Genomic DNA, 21,893 nt, shown 5'->3' on the forward strand with positions numbered 1-21,893 from the left:
TCTGCAAAATTTATTGTCCTATCTCTACAGAGTGCCAAATCTTGGCTTTGTAAAAATGTATTGTATATTTTATGCAGGGCATACAGCACAGATGAGATCATTTCAAAGGTGCTAAGTGAGCAAATCTTTTCTGATTTTGAAATTCAGGTGGTGGGTCACATTAAAAGATCATCTGATTGTTTAAACCACCCACCTCGCTTGGGCAAGAATTTCATTATATAAAGTTAAAAATGTACACATGTATTGAATCCGTTATCCAGAAACCCGTTATCCAGAAAGCTTTGAATTATGGAATGGCCATCTCCCTAGGGTTGCCACCTGTCTGGTTTTGATCCTGACAGCCCGGTTGTCTGGGTCAAAACTGCATGCCCAGTTTTCATAGCCCTGCCCCCGCCTCCACTATGTCACGCCCCCGCCTCCTGCTACGTGATGGCCCTGCTTCCCCGCTCAGAATTAGTTGGGAGGTAAGGTGTCAACCGTACATCTCCCATGGACTCCATTTTATCCAAATAATCCAATTTTGTAAACATTTCCTTTCACCTTGTACCTTAATACTTATTGGAAGCAAAACCAGCCTATTTGGTTTATTTAATGTTTACATGATTTTATAACAGACTTAAGGTATGAAGATCCAAATTACTGAAAGATCCAATATCTGGAAAACCCATACCTGTAATATTGTTCTATTTAAATTTTCAGATCATGACATATTGACTAGTTTTATTTATTTATTTAGAGTTAGACATAAAGATAATGTGTTTGCTGTTTTTATTCCAGATGTTGCCAGTTGAAAAACTTGCAGGTGGCAGCTAAATAAATACTGATGGTAAAAAGAAAACAGAATTCAGCTCCAGTAATATACTTTGAAGACATCTACCAAATGTCACTTATTTAAATTGCATCTCATTAGAAACCAGGCTCCTTCATTTGCAAAATGACCTATTGTAACTCATGACCCTAACCCTCTCAGTGACAGAAAAGCCTGAGACTTATTACAAAAATATAAAGTCTTGGTAATAAAGCAAGGCATTCGAGTCACAAATGCAAGTAGATTTTTAAAACAGTAGTAGTTATAGATGTACATTTAAAGCCATTGTGTGCAGATCTTTGCAAGCCCATACTACTAAACGAAAATATCATTGGAATCTGCATCCAAAAAGCCTATTCATTTAAACACTGAAAACTAAATAGCAAAACAAAACGTGCTTCTTTTTTATCATGTCAACATATAATTGCTTTCCCCAAAGTTTTTCTTTATTTGTGATGAAGTTTTGTTTACAGGTCACTTACCTTCTGTTATTCTGTTGTTGCCTCAAGGTTTTTGGGAAGAGGACCAAATTATGCAGTACTTTCAGCTACCACCAGTCCAGGGGAACATTGCTATCCGGAGGCAAAAAGAGCTTCTTGCCAAACCTACTGAGCAGCTGTTCTGTGGATTAATTAAGCTGTTTTTTTAATAATAATAAAAACAGCTTGTGCATAATGATAGCATTGTTGCATGTCAACATTCAGTTGACCTTGTTTATGGTCAAAAAGGGTTTCTGTGATTTGAAAAATGAAAAGAAAAACGACAAAATTATTTTGGAGAGGATTTTGCTACTGGCAAACACTACTAGATTTTGGGAATTACTGTAAAACGAATTACAGACCAATTACAAAGAGATTAAGAAAGCAAAACTAAGATAAAAAATATTGGTCTAGTAGACCAGTAAATAAACATATAGTATTGTATTTTAAATATGAGAAATTTGGAGTATATTAGACTATCAGTGATTGTGCCCATAGTGTACATTTTCACAGGAGCCTGGTGTAGTGATTGGCAATAGTGGATTGTAACACTGGGGTCTTCAGTTTTATTTATAGTAGAGCAATGTTTTTTGTGGAGTTTGTAAATTATCTCTGTCTTCCCATGTTAAAATAACACAGAGGCAGGTTGACTCCTGATAAAATGGATAATACCACACATGCATGATAATATGCGTTTTCAGCCTGTAGTTTTCTTTTTCCAACAAGCATAGTTTCAAACATGCAGATCCCATAGAGTCTATTTATTTGGTAGTTTCTTGGCGTATTGGCGTTTTTGCTGAAAAACCGAATACTTGCGTCCTGTGGCGGATTTTGGCTTGCAAGCTCCCTGTGAGAATTGCCATAGTGCGTATTACATTAGCTTAAGTGGTAGTGCATTTTATAGGTATTTACGCCCGACCAAGCTTTTTTAAAAACGCAGTGTAAAAATTCCACGTCTGGCCATGCCCTAAGGGTCATTTATTATGTCCCTGGGCAGAAGAGCACACCTCTTACATTTTATGCGCTGTGGCATAATTGCTGTGGCCAGGCCTGGGTGCAGGATATGCACAGCCACCCTCTGGACACATGAACTGGAATAATTCCCCTACCCTGCCACCCATGATATGTTTATTTGTGGCTCCAGCGCGCTCTAAGTGAGCGAGGGCCCAACATTCACCCCTATTCCGCCCCTTCCCACGTAGTTACACCACTAGTCATGTCATAAGACTGCATCTGTGGCCACCTCCTTAACTTTAGTTTCTGAATGGCATAGAATTTATAAGTTAGTGAGAACTGAGTGGGAACACCTACACACCTCCCCACAATGCTGCATGGGTCGCAGATGCAAGTGTCTGTGCTCTGAAATTCACTTTTCATGATAAATATAAAAATGTAAATATAATGCAAGGTTTATTGACTACACAATTAACTTTTTTCTCCTTTTAAACCTGTAAAATGTCATTGAAATCTCTTAATTGTGACTTTCGCTATTAAAATGCCATATGGCTATGTATTTATGTTTGTCAATCACATTAAAATGGATGGAGAATTTGTAAGTCAAATATCTGTTTCATGTCATGAATAATTTTAGAAGTGGCTTACAGGCCTAGTACAGTATTTGGTCACAAGTTTTGGAGAGCTTAAGGGAACTTTTATTACTGACCACCTGTCATTGTGTAAATCTTTTCATGTTTGGTATCCATATTCTTTTACTGTCAAATAACACAGACATGACGTTAGTCCAGCTTTTGTAATCTAATGATCACTAAAAAGGAACAAATATGTCACCACCTAATACTGTATATCTTTGGAGCTAGTCTTAAATAATGTTTTATTTCATAAGTTGGAGCTAGCCTTAGCTAATGTTTTATTTCATAAATTCTCAATTTTCCTAAAATATTTTTATTTCTCTTTATTTGGTGAAAAGTCTCATATACAAACCTGGCAGTTTTCACAAATGCAAGTGTGGTTAGTGTGATCATGGTATTGTAGGCTTGTATGTATACAAGGTTGGACCTGTAGGATATGCACAGATTTATATGAGTGGGTTATATAAATGAACCTGCATTTGCTTGCTGTAGTTATATATAAATATATATACGTATATATATATATATATATACGTATATATATATATATATATATATATATACGTATATATATATATATATATATATATATATATATATTAGTTCTTATTTTACCTATCAACTTTATAGAGCTGCATAGGTATAATACAGTATGTCTTAGTTCCACAGCCTTTAAAATATACAGTAAATGTGGTGCTTGTGACTTGTATTGTACCAGAAAATACATAACATGCTGAGCTGTTCGGATGTTTTGTATCTACTGCTGTATCATATACTAATATATAGTACAGCAGTGATCCCTAACCAGTGGCTGGTGAGCAACATATTGCTCACTAACCCCTTGGATATTGCTCCCAGTGGCCCTAAAGCAGGTGATTATTTTTCAATTCCAGGCTTGGAGACAAGTTTTGGTTGCATAAAAACCAGGTGTACTGCCAAACAGAGCCTCCTACAGGCTGTCAGTCCACGTAGGGACTACCGAATAGCCAGTCACAGCCCTACTTTGGCACCCCCAGGGACATTTCATGCTAGTATTGCTCCTCAGTTCTTTCATACACTTGAATGTGGCTCATGGGTAAAAAAAAAAGTCAGGGACCCCTGTAGAATACTTTACAAAAATATAAAAAAAAAATGTTTCTGACCTGAAAATAGGATTCTGGACTTATCAATTTCTCAGACATTCTTTATAATTAAAAAAGTGGGCTTTTAAACATCTGGCACAAAACTTCGTCACTTAGGGTCAGATTTATCAAATGTCGAATTTCGGGTTGATGTGAATTTTACCGTAATAAATTCAAATGTGCTCATAACTTGAATGGGAGGCGATGCCAGCACTGATTCTCACTTTACTATCCAACTAGGCAGTGGCGGAACTACCAGGAGTGCAGGGAGTGCGATTGCACTTGTGCCCGAAACCCCCTTGGGTCCCACCTGAGATTCGGGTGTGTGCAAATCCACTGCACCCATACCCTGCACCGGATAGTTATGGTACTGCAACTAGGTGAATGTAACACTAGGGTGGTTATTTACTAAACTCCGAATGCAAAAATCACAAAAAATGTGTGATATCTTTTTATAAAATCTGACTTTTAAAAAAACACATTTTTCGGAATTTATTAAACCCCGAGGATGGAATGGTCAGAATCTGAAAATCCAGCATCTCATACTTGTCAAGGTTGCATAAAAGTCAATGGGAGAGGTCCCAATGATTTTTTGATGTGCGCTGGATTTCGTGCTATACCCCAAATTTTTCGGGTGAAAATTCCAAAAAAGCGTGAAATTTGTGAAAGTCTGTTTTTTTCCCGCAAAGCACATTTTCGGGAAAATTTAATAAATAAACGTAAAAAACCTGTGCGGATTTGATTGGAGTTTGTAGCATTAAATATTGAGATAAATTCAGACTTTGATAAATAACCCCCTAGGTGAATACCATTGGCAATAATGGTTGGGAGCAATTTCTGGCATTATTAAGCGGTGGTAAAAAAGGCAAATTACCCTGGTGTGCCATATGCCTTAGGTGTATAGTACGTATTGAATCTTTTTTTTACCAAAAAAAAATATAATTATTATTGAGATGCAAATTGTAAAAGAACCACAAAAAATAGAGAATCTTTGTACAGGCAAGGGCTCCAAAAACATGTGTGCCAGTTTCTGGAATGAATACAACTTTGACCTAAAGGGACTTAGGATAGTAGTGTCTCTTTCAGTGCCAGCAAATGGAGCTGAGGATAAGTGAGACCCAGGAAATTATTACATATACTAAAATCATACTTAATCATAGCCTGCACATTGTATATAAACATTTTGGACCAAACTGCAGCCCTTTTTATAGTATCCTATATTTTCTGGCACATTCTGATGCCACCTTGACTAATTAGCTTGTTAAGAAGGAGTAACTTACGGTCTTTTTTTTTAATATATATTTCTGTGCTTAAAGGATCAGAACATTTTGTTAGAAATGCACAACCTTTTGCTGTGCGCAGTGATGAATGATAGTAACTTATAAAATATAATATTCATATTCTGTTATAAAAAGGTGTTGATTTGTAGCTCTTAGAAATTGCTTGTAAAGATAGTTTACTGTTTGTTTTTCTATCAGATCTTTATGTGATCTTTAAGTGTTCAAGTAATATTTTTATTTTAGTGTGGTAAATTCTTGGATGCCATAGCAGAGAAAGTTCTCTCAGTGAGTCCCTAAGCACACTAACTGTTGTTACACTATTATTAAAAATAAGAGCACTGGCATTGTATTTGGGCAATGCTGGTATAATATTGCTTTTTAGTGACAATAACAATAGTAATGTGCATTATCGGTTACACCTACATTTGCTTCCTTTGCCTTTATTCTACTTACTGAGACATATTCAGGGGGTTATTTATCAAAATTCAAAATTTTCTGATTGTTTAATTAAAAAAAAGTTTAACCAAACTAGAATCCATGATTTGAACTTATTAAAAAAGCTAGATTTCATCAGATCACGGAAAACTCGATGAAATCCAGCGAAAACCTGAATCGTATGAATTTTTTTTGGTTTTTTTTCCTGAAATCTCTCTATTTTACCTCCCAAAAAGCCATAATATTTTAGATATTTGCCCGAAAAACCTGAAATAGTCATATTTTAGGGCTAATTCCAGCGCAAAACACAGAAACTTCCAAAAAGGATAGGGACCTCTCCCATTGACTTACATACAAACTCGGCTGGTCTGAGATGATGGATTTTCAGATTTGGACTTTTTGCAGCCTCGGGGTATAATAAATCTCGAAAAATTAAAGTGTTTTTTTTTACACAAAAATTTGGATTTTCTAGTGAAAAACCCCCCCTAGAATTCTTAAAGTTTTTTTGGTTCAGACTAATAAATAACCCCTCAGTGTCTAATACAAATGTCTGTAACTAATTTACCTCAGTGAAATCCTACAGATATTTGACAGACTTTAGCTTAGGAAGAGCCAACTATTGCTACCTGTGTGTAGCAGAATAACTCTTCACATTCTCTACTAGCCTTTTTCAACAGTTCTGTGTAGCACTGCTGTTTCATACAATTTTAATTTCTGAGATGGACATATATCTGTATAGACAAATTCAAAATAACATCCAACAGCAACTTTTGCATCAGACTGTGGTTGCCTATTTTTCTTGCTGCATTGTAAAGGAAACTAATATACAAGATGGGAATGGCATCTTCCAGGAGATAATCCTAGGAAATAACTCCTGCCATTATGGGCAATGCTACTGAATAACTGTTGTAATGGCAATCATAACTAACAAAGTGGCAAATTTACTTACCTTCGAAGTTGCGCCAGCGTTGACTTTGCCACACTTTGCCAGACGTAGATTTGCCGAAGATCCGAAGTTCTGCACAAGTTACCAATCATTTGCGAAGTTGCGCCAGCGTTGACTTTGCCACACTTTGCCAGACGTAGATTCGCCGAAGATCCGAAGTTCCGCACAAGTTACCAATCATTTGCGAAGTTGCGCTAGCGATGTTACGATCAGTGGGGAAACGTAATAAAATTATATAGAGGTGTTCTAATGCCCTACACATGTGCCCACAGTATAGTTTAGGTGCCAAATGTAAGGGGGAAGGAGGGTACCCCAAAAAAATGTTTCGATCTTTTTCGGCCTATCACCCAGTAAAAAGTAAAAGACTCCAGCGTTTTCTGGGACTTTTTCCAAATTTTCAACTTTTTTTTTTTTTTTACAAACTCCTATCTACTCTATTGCACTTCGCCTGGTCTGAACTGGCGAAGTAAACTCTGGCGAAAGAGGTAACGGTCAGAAAAAAAAAACGTAGTAAATTTGCATAGTTTCGCCCGTTCGCCAGAGTGCAACTTCGCCTGGCTTTAGGCTACGAAGTTGCGCTAGTGAATTTTCACCAGGGACACTTTTAGTAAATTGGCGAAGTGGCAAAATGACGTAACGCTGGTGAATTTTCTCTAGCATCCAGCGGTTAGTGAATTTGCCCAAAAGTCTTTTGTATCAGGTATTATCTCACAGTGTGTGTGTGTGTGTGTGTGTGTGTGTGTGTGTGTGTGTGTGTGTGTGTGTGTGTGTGTGTGTGTGTGTGTGTGTGTGTGTGTGTGTGTGTGTGTGTGTGTGTGTGTGTGTGTGTGTGTGTGTGTGTGTGTGTGTGTGTGTGTGTGTGTGTGTGTGGGTCGAAACGTTGGATGCACGAGTGATGAATAAATAAAAGCCTTTTTTTCACATGAATTTGGAGTGCGGGTCCATCTGTAAGAATTATACATTTGAACTTGACCCAGCACCCGCAAACAGAAGTTGGAGTTTGAGTGCAGGTACACACACACACACACACACATATACACTGTTGACCTGGTTCCTGGTTCTCCAAATTCAGTTCCAGGTTTTTACCTATAGATTCCAATAGAGTTTTCATATGATAAACCGTGAGATACGTTTTTCTGAATTGCATCTCAAATTGAATCCCATCCATGAGTTTTCATGTGATAAACCTTTTTCTTACTGGGGCAGATTCACTAAAGGGAGAAGTGGCTAATGCTAGCGACCTTTCACCAGAAATCCATTCCGCAGGGACATCACCAATTCGCTAACAGGCGCAGACAACAATTCGCTAGTGAACAGGACCATCGCTAGCGTTCATTCGCACTCTATCACCAGGCGACTTTTCAATAGGTGAATGGTCATTGATCCGCAAATTCGGTAAAGTGCGGATTTTACTGAATTTTTACTTTTGCTTTGGCTCTTCCACCTCAGACCAGGTGAACTGCTAAAATGAACCTAGATCTTCCTCAATCTTATGTCAATTACATCATATCCTGTTTGCAGAAAATGCATTAAAGTTTAGAAAACAATTGCGAATTTTCCTTTTTTTATGCGGGATTGCCTGCAAACAGGACTGCCATCAGAAATCGCAGGGCCCCATACGACAAAATTTCCTGGGCCCCCTGGGCTGCACCCACCACAAGCCCCACCTACAGGTCCGCCTTCCCACACAGTAAAAAAAACAAAAAAAATATTGGTGGCTAGGGTTCCCACATGTTAATAAAAAATAAAAAGATATTGGTGGTCAGGGCCTCCCATAAAAAAAACATTTGTGGCCAGGGCCCCCCCATAAAAAATATTAGTGGCTAGGACCCCACAGGAGAAAAAAAATTGGTGGCCAGGCCCACCACATTATAAGAAAATTGGTGACCAGGGCCCCTTAAACATCCATGCCTTCCCGAAGTCAGGAGCTCTCAGAAAGATGGGGGGCCCGGCTAATCAAGTAAGTGTGGCGTGGCCGGGCCCCCCTTACCCTCGGGGCCCCCTACAACTCTCCCTCCTGTCCCCCCCTGATGGCTACCCTGCCTGCAAAAGTCATAACTTAAACGTTTTTTGGCTTAACATTTTTCCCCAGACATTTGAGAACATATGGAGCATTTATTTTACAGTGGTCTTATGTGTAGGGCATACTATTAACTTTTTTGTCTTTATTAAGGTTTCTTGGACATTTGTAATAAAAAGTGATAACTTCAAGCATTTGCACCAACATCTCTAATACAGACGTCCAAACAACTTTAATGTACCCGCCCTATTCAAATTGACCTAAGCATAAAATCACTAGCAAATTTTCGCTAGGCACAAACGAATGGTAGTGCATGTTCGCTATGAAATGCTTGCACTGCCGAAGTAACGCTAGCGAAAGTCACCAGCATTCAGAGCCCAGGGCGCAACTTTGCGTATTAGTGAATTAGCATAGTGGTATCGAATTTGCACCTGGGAAGTGGTGTGAGGTGTGTGCAGAATTTACTGGTGAAAATTCACCCCTTAGTGAATCTGCCCCACTGAGTTTAATCTGGCACAAAGTTGGATGGAGTCTTTTGTTACATCCGAAAGTCAATATATTTCAGTGAAAAAAAAAAAAAAAGTCTTTCCGACACCATCTTGTCCGATGAAGATGCAGCATGCAGAGCTCACATCCAACAGTCGTGTCATGTCAGATAGAAAATTTTACATGTAGTTTATGATTCAGATTTTTGTATCAGTCCCATTATATTTTGACCCATGCGTGTATATCCAACTTGTCGGATGTGTTTTGTCAATCCAACACCATCAGACAAAAGCTCTAGTGGAGTTTAGCCCTTAATGTTCTGGCTAAATTCACCATAATCTTTTATGTCACTTTTTTTTCCTTTTCAATTAATATGGGATTTTACCTTGACATGCCAGCTGTTTACTCTGTTAGCGGTGGTTCAGCCGACTATGCCTGGAACACTGACATGCTTATTAGGATATGCTTTGTCATGGCGACCCAACTTTGTTTATTCACTATATTCTTTTACCACGAGGGGGCATTTTCATTATCTTTTTTTCACTCTACATATGCTAATTACTGTTGATGACATCAGTATGACATTGTTTTGGTGCTATCACTGGGGATTTAGTCGGAAAGTTGTGTGAGTTTATTATTCTCGATTAGACCAAAACATTGATTTCAAAATATATTTTTTTTCAAATCCTGTGAGTGCTGGTTTCTTCCTACTGTACAGTGTATTTTTTCTGTGGATGGATAGGTACATTATACTGTAAATATCCATCCTTTTTATGGGGAAGTAGAAACACTATCATTTTGTCCTAAGATGTTGACCACATTTCTTTTAAAACACTTAAAAAGGTTTTAATGGTGGCCATGTTCTTAACCCACATCCCTCTAAAGGTCAGATGAGATCCGCAGGCCACAGTTTTATCCCTTACAAGCTCAGCTCCTATTCTAAGAAACAACTGGTCTACCACAGTAAATTTCCAGAGATTATATGGACCATTTACACTGTCATTCCTGTAGTTTTACGGTATCTAAACACATGCTATACAGTCTGGCATCACCACAGTTATAGGAATTGTTTCAGAATACTGTAAAAATTAACACAAAAAAAAAAAAAAATTTTTTTTCCAAAAAACATATATATTATGTCAAACTGACAAAGTGTTTTTTTGAAGGTCAAGGACACAAACAATCTAATTTTTAATATAAAAACATAGTTGACCAATGAACCATTGGCATGTAATCCAAACATAGACCATTTCAATATTATGATTTGTTGTAAAACTTGGTCATGCACATCTTTAACTGTTTTCCATAATAATCAAAAAAATACCCCTGATAATCTGGACTCAAGTGTTTTTTTGTGATATATATTGTTGTATCTTTGTTTGTCATCAAAGTGTGGATTAAATTTGCTCTTTTGACAAAAATGTCATTTTAAAAGTTGGAGGAAATGCGCTGTAAGATCTGAGAAAAAAGACAGTCTGTGTTTTGATAAACACCCCAGTTTATCTGTCCATACTTCATGTGGTTTCCTTCTCTTCTGGTTTCTATTATTTAAACTTAAAACATATTTTAATAAGGATTTGAAAGGAGCCTTGTCCTTTTTATCTTTGCTCGGTTAGTGTGATGTTAGGTAGAAGATTGTGAAGCCATGCTTATGTATCATAACATGAAAGAAAATGCCACAGGAAAAATGGGAAGTTAATGAAGCTTCACATATTATGGTTACCATTTTCTAATAAAAGTATTAAAATGCAAGTGCGGGTATGAGTCCCATTATCCAGAAAGCTCTGAATTACTAGAAGGCTATCTCCCATAGACCCTATTTGCAAAAATTTTAAAATATTTCCTTTTTCTCTGTAATAATAAAACTGTACATTGTACTGAAACTCAACTAAGATATAATTAATCCTTATTGTTTGCAAAACAATCCTGTTGGGCTTAATTGATGTTTAATATTAAATTTAGTAAACTACGTCAGAATTTTTTGGGAGGTAAGGTGACAACCCTACATCTCCCATAGACTCCATTTTATCTAAATAATCCCATTTTTTAAACATTTCCTTTTTCTCTGTAATAATAAAACAGTACCTTGTACTTGCTCCAAACTAAAATATAATTAATACTTATTGAAAACAAAACCAGCCTATTTTTTTTTATTACAGGATTTTATAACAGATTTAAGGTATTGAGATCCAAATTACAGAAAAATCCCTTATCTGGAAAACCCTTGGCCCTGAGATTCTCGATACCAGGTCCCATACCTGTAGTATTTTGAGCAGGCATTATTATATTGCCCCAAATCCCCAAACAAAATCAATACTGAATATAGTGGTATGTGGTTAACACCCGGGGTTAAATGGCCATTTAGATTGCATCAAGGACTGGATGAAGAACAACATCTCATTTGAGGAATTAGGATTTGTAATTCTAAAAGACAGTTATTGAATTTAACAAATTCAATTTTACAGGGTCAGAGCCATTTATCTGAAATGTACGATATGATCTTAAAGATCAGAAAAAAAATCCTTTATTTAACAAATACCTTTAATCACTAAAGCTATACCATGTGTTGGTCATATAAAGGGTATGAGAATGTCATTCATTGTTCATTTGTACATGCTAATGATTCTGTCTCTCTGTAAAATAAATGTATGTTAAAATGGTGTTGACAGTGACACCCTTTTGATAGTCACCAGCTGCTGTCTCAGACACATGTTTTCATTTACTGGGACTGGAAAAAAAAGTGTATGGGTAGAGAAAAGTGTTAAAAAAATATTTGCTCAGCTGTTGTCCTTCAAATTAGCAAGAGGTTAGCTACTGTCTGTCCTCTCTATACATTTAACACTTAAATGGCAAAAGAAGGAAATCAAATGAATCCACTTTTTTAACAGTTTGTTGCAAAATTAGAACTGGAAAACTTGGGAATAATGATGTGCAGTTTGAGAAATAAAGGAAACTAGTTAGATCATTTCACCAGTTTACAATAAAGTCGTACTTTATTTTAGCATTTTTCACCATGCAACCAAGTGTGGGGACATTAGCTACTGTGTGCAGCGATTATTACTTCTTAGCATATTTTCTTTCATACAGTTTCAATTAAAGTATTATGAACACACTGGGTTAATTTACTAGCACTGGAAGTTCATAGTTATAGTGTTGTGAATGTGATTGTGCAGTGAATAAAAATAGCCCATTGTTAATATATGAACCTCACTATATTAATTATTTGATGCATATTTAGACTGCCCCAGCTCATATAAGGTCTACTGCAACCCTGAGCCATGTTTGATTCATTGTGTCAGTTCTGGCAGATGCAACTCATTTATCCTAGAATTATGGGTAAAACCACTGGGTTTGGCTGAAAAACATGCTGATTTGGGTCCAAGCTTTGCACATTGCACTTGCATTTGTCCCCTATAATATTCTAAAATATATAATCCTCCTAAGATATATGTATATATAAGATATACTGTATAATCCTCCCAAGATTCTCAATTAAAAATTTGGGAAATATTTGGCCTTGATCTATTTGTCCATGTCTAGTAATGTCTAGCTACATCCCATAGTTCATCCTTGACCCAAGCTACATCTCTTTCAGGTCTGCCAGTAAATACTGTTCTGTGTTTCAGTCAAAGGGGTATTGTATCTATATAAAAAGTCTAGAAATAATAATTGCCACAATATCACTTTAAAACTGAGATTCAATGTGCAGTGTCAATGCATACAAATATAAGCAGGTATTCACAAATTGCAATGAAATTGTATCCCCTGCATCTATTTGTGGACTGTGGAGTAGAGTTGATAATGAACACTGTTCCTATAAGCAGTCATACAAAATTTGTAGGTGCTAAATACCTCTGCATTTGTAACATAGGTTATACACAAATGGAAAAAAATCATTTCTGAAGTATTTGAGGCTTCTATAGACAACAGTAGTGACATAGACATCCCACAGTTTAGTAACACAGTTATTTATATTCAGGGTTGTAATCTAGCTGGTATTTTACCGGCCTACTGTAGCTGATAAGAATGACAGCTGATTAAAATGAGCCTAGCAAAGTGGAGAGCAGTGGCACATGGGGTGTTTTAGCCCAGTGGGTTCCAGTTGCATCACATGCAATTGGACATTTCACTGTACAAAATACTTAAATCTAGTAATCATGCAAAAATATACTCTATAAAAAATGCCTTTTCTGTATTTTAGTGCATCTTGGATAATGGATTTCCAGATCATTTGATTGCATACCGCTACTATATTGTTTATCTTGCACATACAGTATAAAGGGTAATACCTGTAATATATTCACAGGAATAACAGATGGAAGAAGCAGATTTTGCTTTGCGTATATATGAACTCTCTCCTGTTTATATATTAAAAAAAACAGACATATGATGAATGTGTATGTGACACATTTTACTAATGCACCAGAATTCACATGTAATCTGTGTGCTCTTCATGTAGGAGAAACAATTTGACTCCTGGCAAGATTAGGTTCTATTATTTGCTCTCTTCAGACAGCTCTTCAGTGCATTCCTCATTTATCAGTCTCTTTAATGACCACTTGAACTGATACTGACCTGGCACCTAGTGCTGTTTTCCATCATTGCACAAGTACTGCACAATATGCCATGCCGATTCTTATAACAAATGTATTTTTAATATGGCGTAGCATTACTAAGCTGTCCTAGCATTTCCAAATGTATTTTTCAAATATGTTTCTAATATCCTTATTTCTCATCATTCATCTCATTTTCTCCCTTGATAACTGTATGAGAGTGAGAAAATGGTCAGAATGGTCAAATAAAAGAGAATTCATAAAAAAAATAAAGTGCTTACCAAATGTGATAGAGAGCAGAAAGGAACTGAAAAAGGAGCTGACCCCTCTAAGGGTTGAGATTTGTAAGGGGTTGTACCTTTTGCATTGAAGATGGGCATTTTGTACCTCCAAAATCTCCATAAGTATTTACCACTGTTTTACTACTTTACCTTATTGTTAGAAGCTTGTTTTTAAAGGTTTTAAATGGGTAGTACATCTTCCAAACTTTTTTTCAGTTCAATTGTTTTCAGATAGTTCACACAGAAATAAATACTTTTTTCAGTTCCCAGAGTTCTGTTAAAGGCAGCTGCCATAATGGATACAATAGTTGCTAATATTTCACAGATGCTGCAGAGAAATGTATCAAGTAATGTAGCAAACTGTAAATCGTTCAGAATCCGTTGCTGGATTACTTAACTGCAAGACTAAAACACCAGAGACAGGAGTATTAAACTTTTAGGGCCTTATTTATCAAAGTCCAAATTTATCTGACTATTTTAAAAAGTCCGACCATGATAGGACCTTATTTATAATCGAAAAAAATCACAATTTTATTGGATCTGGGACAAACATGAAAAAATCGAGTGAAAATCATTTTTTTCTGACTTTTTCTCCCCGAATCACTCGGTTTTTTTGGGCTTTTTCCCATAATCAAATAATCCGCATTTTTAAAAATGATTTCCTTTTTCTCTGTAATAATAAAACAGCACCTTGTACTTGATCCTAACTAAAGTATAATTCATCCTTCTTGGGAGAAAAACCAGCCTATTGGGTTTATTTGATATTTACATGATTTTCTAGTAGACTGAAGGTATGAAGATCCAAATTAATAATTTCAAATTCAGGTGAATGGGATTGACCCGCAAACTCAAATCGAATTTGAATCTAATTTGAAACTACTTCGATTGGAGTTTTTTCACCAAAAAAACCTTGATTTTCAGGATGTCTCCAAACAACTCCAAATTCCAGGACATCCCCCATAGGCTAAAACAGCAATTCGGCAGGTTTAAAGTGGTGAACAGTTGAATTTGAATTTTTTTTTATATAACTGTTTTATTTAATTTTCAATAAAATAAAATAAATGGATGATGTTACAAGAGTAAAACAACCGTGCGGAATATATGTTTGTTGCTTTGTAGCCATATTAAAGTCATAAATGCTTACATATAATATGTGGCCTTAGCCAGTACATGATACATTTCAAAATTCAAATTCTTATTTTTTTTTTTTTTTTAAAAAATCGAATCAAATTATAACTATTCTCTAGTCGAATTACACTACAATAAACTCAAAGATTTGAATTTTTAAGTTTGAAATTCAAATTTTCACTTCGAACCCTTGATAATTCTGCCCCTTAAGGTATATAAATATGATATAACTTTTACCTCTCTGTTTAATACAATTTCATAAATGTGGGAGCAAGCAGGAAATAAACAACGTATATTTAAAGTTCCAGTGAAAGACATTCTGTAAGTGGAAGCAAATGTGCACCTACAAGTGTTCTTGTCATATTACATAATTTCAAAGCATCATCTCTGCCTATATAGTATATTGTTTATTAATATGCAGTCCTGGCCCTGCCCCTAGACAACTTAAAAAAAAACAGCCATGATGTTTTTATATAAATAAGGCCAAATATAAGGCTCGTGGCACGGGTGCAAACACAGGCACACACATACAGTATACCGTATATTAGGTTACAGATGGCCTTTTTACGATGGTCCCTTTCACAAGCAGCTATGTGAGACACAGTTAAAAAGAGATATGGCACTACCTACATGTGAATGTTCTTCACTTGACTGGAAATCCATTATACAATGCCACATGTGATTTCTCCCTCTAAACTGCCATCCATTTTATCCTATATCAGTCACTTTATATAGGACTTTTTCAATTAAGGAATTGATCATTTGGCAATGTTTCAAGGCCTCATTTCCAAGCTTTTCCAATTTCTGTAATATGTAATTCTTTAAAGCGACCTTTCAAGGTTATGTAAGCAGCTCTTTTTAATTAACTACTTTAGTGCTGGAGGGTGAAACAGAAAGATGAGAGCATAATCCATAACAGAGGGCAATATATTTCTGCCCTTTTAATATGGATTAAGGTTGTGTTATGTTTTTTAATAAGTTGCTTGCTTACACAAGTAATGCCATGGTTTTATTTTGTTGTGCTCTTTTTTTCTCTTTATCATTCATTTTCTTTAGCATTTTCTAGTGTTTAGCATTGTCTTTTCCCTTTTGTTAAATTCACTCTACCACATGGCTTATGCACAAATAGAATAGGTAACTGAATTACTCCCTGGTTTATGAAAAGCTTTTACTTAAGATCCAATTGTAGCTCGTTAGCAATATCTTTTAATGAAACACCCTAAAGGAAATAGATTTGTGGGGAGTTACTCTTTATTTTTCTTAGCAATCTAGTTGCATTCATTGTTAGATACAAATGTTTGAGGTTTATTCAAATGCTGAGTATAAAAATCCTCTTTACTAATTAAGAATCCTTAGGGGGAAACATAATAGGGGATTGTGGTGAAGAAATGAAAATACGGAAGAGCAAATGGTGGCAATCAATGGTAAACAAGGCCATGGCAGTAGTGAAAACTATAACTAAAACAGACAACAAGGCATTAGGGATTTGATCTCAAATGCACGCACCCACCTTTCAAGCCATGAAAATATATTTTCTTCTTGAAATTTTTCATTGTCTCATTATTATAATGCAATATCTCAGTGCTACTATCATTCGGGTGACAGGTAATACATTAGTGACAAGCAAAAAAATATCATTTGTGCCCCTGAACATTTTATAATAGTTAGAATAAAGAATATAGTGCTAACAAAGAACAGGTGTGGGACCAGTTATCCAGAATGTTTGGGGCCTGGGGTTTTCTGGATAAGGGATCTTTCCATATTATGATCACCTACTAAAAAATAACTGAAACATAGGGGGACAAATTATCGAAGTCGAAGGATTTACCGCAATTGGTTTGATCGAACGAAAAATCATTCGATCAAACGATTAAATCCTTCTTCGATCAAAGAAAGCTAGCAAAGCCTATGGGGACCTTCCCCATAGACTAACATCGGCTTCGGTTGGTTTTAGGTGGCGAACTAGGGGGTCAAAGTTTTTTTTTTAAAGAGACAGTACTTCGACTATTGAATGGTCGAATAGTCAAACGATTTTTAGTCCGAATCGTTCTATTCAAAGTCGAAGTAGCCCATTCGATGGTCGAAGTAGCCAAAAAAAGCATTCGAAATTTGAAGTTTTTTTTCCTCTATTCCTTCACTCGAGCTAAGTAAATGGGCCCCTAAATAAACCAAACAGAATTTGAATTATTTGATTAAAATTGAGTCTATGGGAGATGACCACATAATTTATATATTTCTGCCTAACTGATCCCATACCTGTAATTGTCTGTCTTTCAGGATTTGTATCTGCTGCAATGTGTAAGCATACGAAGTAAGCATGATTTTTTTGAATCTACATGGCTTGACATTAAACTTCAATGACAAACCAGAAAATATTATTTGACAACTGCAACTGGGAAAAAGACATTTCCGTAGGCCATTGACACAGGGGCATAACTATAGAGGAAGCAGACCCCGCGGCTGCAGGGTGGGCCAGGAGGTATAGGGGCCCCATGAGGTCATAAGTCATATACAATTTCAAAGAATATTGGTTAAACAGGTCAACCTCTAGACATTTTGGGGGCTTGAAAAATGATTTGCTGTGGGGCCCAGTAATAACTAGGTATGCTACTGCATTTACATCTATTTATTTCCTTGTTCCTTGTAATTGCTAGTGTGTTGATGCTAGGCCTGCCATCTGTTTATGAATCAATAGGAACATGCTGTGTCCAAGAAGCCGCTTATCTATACTCCTGGGAAGACAACGGTAGACACTAGAAGGCAACACTGCCAAATGTATAGCCTTCTTGATTTTTGAGAATAAACCAGCTAATATTGTTGTACGGTCAGGTCCGTGCTGTACAACAAACCATTGATTGGTTCTGCTGATTTGGAAAATGTTTAACATGTATACTGACAGGGTATTGAAAACAAATGAGTCAATAGTAAAGGTTTCTGTATATCTGTAAATCCCTCTCTCCTTTTATATCTCTCACCCTTTCACCCAGACTTTCGCCTCCTGATTAGCGATGGGCAAATCTGTGCCGTTTCACTTCGCTGAAAAATTTGTGAAGCGCATTGTCAACGGGCGTCAAAATAATTTTGATGCACGTCAATTTTTATACGTGCGACTATTTTGTCCAAATGTATTAAAGTTGGGCATCTGAATAATTTCGACGTGCGCGACTATTCTGACTTTTTTTTTTCCTGCAGCGGATTTTTCGCTGGCGAATCTTTGCTGCAGGTTTTGAATTTATTTGCTGGTGGCGAACCGCAGAAATTCGCTGCAAATTTGTGCCTGCTGAATTTAGTCACCCATCAATAATCCTGATACCTTTCTTTCATAGTAAACTTCCACCCCATTTCTTCCAGTAGGCAGGTTAAATGTACTGATCACCCATTTGGTTGAAATAGGTTATATTGCAATATTGTAAGAATATTACACCAATTTTCTAAACTCATTCTATGTACAGAGTAATTGAGGAAATAATTTCTTATGTATGTACATATAGTAAGTGGTGTATGAATTATAGACTCTAGCCAAACTCCATATATTGTAGAATACCAAAATATTTTATATCTGTTATTTGATTCTACATAATAAATGGATACCTGTCATAGCTTTCGATTATTATAATATAATGAAGTGTAAAAAAAATTATGGCAAAATGGTTCGCCTGTTAAGGTAACAGACTTCTAATGCAACTGCAAATAGGTAAATATGTTAGATACCATTACATTTGATACTTATATACAACTATTACAATGAAATATTTTCGACAAAATAAAATAATGTATTCCTTTAGGATTTTTTTCTAATTATTTAGCTTTTTGTTCAGCAGATCTCCAATTTGAAATTTAAGGAGCTATATGCCTTCTGTGGACCCTTTACCCTAGCAACCAGACAATGGTTTGAATAAGAGACTGAAAGATTAATAGGATAGAGCCTGAATAGAAATATTAAAACTAAGAATGAAAGAAGTGTAGTTTCACGAAGCAGTAGTTTTTAAGCTGGCAGGGTCGCAATTAAAAACCATCACAAATAATTTTAAAACAAAAAATTAAATAAAGACAAAATGAAAAGATGCTAAGGACAATGCATTCTACATTCTACTAAATATTAATTTAACATGACATGCCCCTTTAAGACAACTTTTTTGCATAAGATCTTTCAGCGGTATCATGTCTTATTTTTGTCAAGAGAGAGAGAAAGAGCAGAACGTAATGAAGTATTTTCCATGTGAAAAGAATTCCCACAGTGTTTTACAGAAACATGTTGCCCACTGAGCCTGCATATGTAGAGGTTTGGTTAGAATAAGCTTTCATATTTAACTTGGTTGTTGCAGATCAAGGTCACAAACAAAACTTTCTTAAGTTGCTTATTGGCCCACTGGCTTCAGTTAATTATTCATGCTGTATATGTATATATAAATATAAGTGGGCCAATCAGCAACTTTGGATGGAAGTTTTGTCTGTGACCTTAAAGGGATACTGTCATGGGAAAAACATTTTTTTTCAAAACGAATCAGTTAATAGTGCTGCTCCAGCAGAATTCTGCACTGAAATCCATTTCTCAAAAGAGCAAACAGATTTTTTTATATTCAATTTTGAAATCTGACATGGGGCTAGACATTTTGTCAATTTCCCAGCTGCCCCTGGTCATGTGACTTGTGCCTGCACTTCAGGAGAGAAATACTTTCTGGCAGGCTGCTGTTTCTCCTTCTCAATGTAACTGAAGGAGTCTCAGTGGGACATGGGTTTTTACTATTGAGTGCTGTTCTTAGATCTACCAGGCAGCTGTTATCTTGTGTTAGGGAGCTGCTATCTCGTTACCTTCCCACTATTCTTTTGTTTGGCTGCTGGGGGAAAAAAGGGAGGGGTGATATCACTCCAACTTGCAGTACAGCAGTAAAGAGTGATTGAAGTTTATCAGAGCACAAGTCACATGACTTGGGGCAGCTGGGAAATTGTCAAAATGTCTAGCCCCATGTCAGATTTCAAAATTGAATATAAAAAAATCTGTTTGCTCTTTTGAGAAATGGATTTCAGTGCAAAATTCTGCTGGAGCAGCACTATTAACTGATTCATTTTGAAAAAAAATTTTTTTCCCATGACAGTATCCCTTTAATCTGCCACAAGCAAATGGTACTGAAAAAAGCAGTTAAAGGCTAATGGTAGAGGGTTGTTTTGACATCCAGCTGAGACATATCAATGCTACATGTTATTCCCTATTGTTTCTGTAGGAGGAGGTGAAAAGCAGGCAGGGGCATTTTGACCACTTTTTTAAAAAACTTGATTACATTAGTGGTCAGAATGCCCTGAGTGTCACAGCCCAAAATGAGTCATGACCCCGACTGTTCATGTATTTTGAAAAGGACCTCTGGGATCTATATTGAAGCGCAAAATTAATTAAATGATGAATATTTTGTTCACACAATAAACCAGATTTATGGGCAGGGAGGGCGAGTGGGTCGGGGCAGGGAGGGTGTGTTAGTGGGCTGGGGCCTATGACAGCAGCCTAGGGGAGCACCATATTAAAATACAGCCTGCTTCATAGCTCAGATATAGCTCTGATTTTTATTTTTTAGCCTGCTTTTATAGAATTTTACTTTGCAATTCAAATTAAAGTAGAATAAGAATTCTAAAAACCAAACTTACTCTGAATGTTTTCCTAAAAAATTAATTAAGCAATATATTTAATAACTATGCTTATGTTTATTTTTAAAAAGCATTCTACATAAAATAAAAATATACCTTAAGCAGATGGTTCTTTCTAATTAAGTCTTCCGCAAGGCTAGGTTAATGAGTGTGACAATATTTAATTCACATGAAGCTGTACAATATCATGCTGACCCTTCCTTGGCTTTCCGGTTTGTCCTTCAAAATTAGCTGGACTTTTTTACGTTGTAAGCAACCATGTTCATATAAAAATAAATAAACATAATTATGCAAATAGTATCAATTGAACACACTAGTACATAAATAGAACACAACAGAACGCAAATATTAATTATATGTTGCATAAGAGAAAAAGCACATAACTTTACATTAAGTTAGAAATACATTATTGTTGAAAAAAATATTCGGGTATTAAAATAAATAAATATATCAATGCTTTTTACATTTTTTTTCTTGTTCATCTGCAAAATACGGACTGAATGCTCTGTTTGTTACAGTAACATCCAAGCTGAATTAACTCACTAAGGGAAACTAAAAGGTTGTTGCTGAAACATTACATTGTTTGATTAATGCTCTTTATTTGCATTGACACTGCCAGTGGTATGTTTAAAAAAAAAAGTTCCAGTCATTAATACGTTTTTCCCCTTTAATGCTGCTGGCAAATTTTTGATAACATTATACTTTATTTCCTTTCTTTCTCTTCAGATTGAGATCGAGAAATTGGATTACCATCACTATCTGCCTCTGTTCTTTGATGGGCTTTGTGAGACAACGCATCCCTATGAATTTTTTGCACGTCAAGGAGTCCATGACATGCTAGAGCATGGGGGACCAAAGATCCTGCCTGTCATTCCACAGCTCATTATTCCAATAAAAAGTAAGTATGTGGGTGAAATAGATTGAGTGGTAAAGTATATCAGTGCTCCACTGTACTACTACTCTTGAGTCTAAAGGTGATGAAAAAAGACAACTGCTTCTTTGGAACTTGATATAGACCAAGCATGCACTGCATCTATGTAATAACAGTATAGATTTAAAATATAGGCTTGCATCCATTTCCAACCTCCTTTTTAGATCCATTTCCTCAAGACAGTTGATTATACAAAGGT

The 21,893-nt window shown here is 36.1% G+C and overlaps 1 protein-coding gene across 2 annotated transcripts in view; it reads left to right on the forward strand.

Moving 5' to 3' along the window:
* Positions 1 to 21,893, forward strand: part of LOC108717868 (parkin coregulated gene protein homolog) — a 383,935-nt gene that overhangs the window by 218,270 nt on the left and 143,772 nt on the right. For both annotated transcript variants that reach the window (XM_018265279.2, XM_018265280.2), the window contains one exon: positions 21,490 to 21,661. In XM_018265279.2, the coding sequence (XP_018120768.1) occupies positions 21,490 to 21,661 (172 nt within the window). The remainder of the gene's footprint in view (positions 1 to 21,489; positions 21,662 to 21,893) is intronic.

The sequence above is a fragment of the Xenopus laevis genome, chromosome 5S (assembly GCF_017654675.1).
Source record: "Xenopus laevis strain J_2021 chromosome 5S, Xenopus_laevis_v10.1, whole genome shotgun sequence".
Classification (NCBI taxonomy): domain Eukaryota; kingdom Metazoa; phylum Chordata; class Amphibia; order Anura; family Pipidae; genus Xenopus; species Xenopus laevis.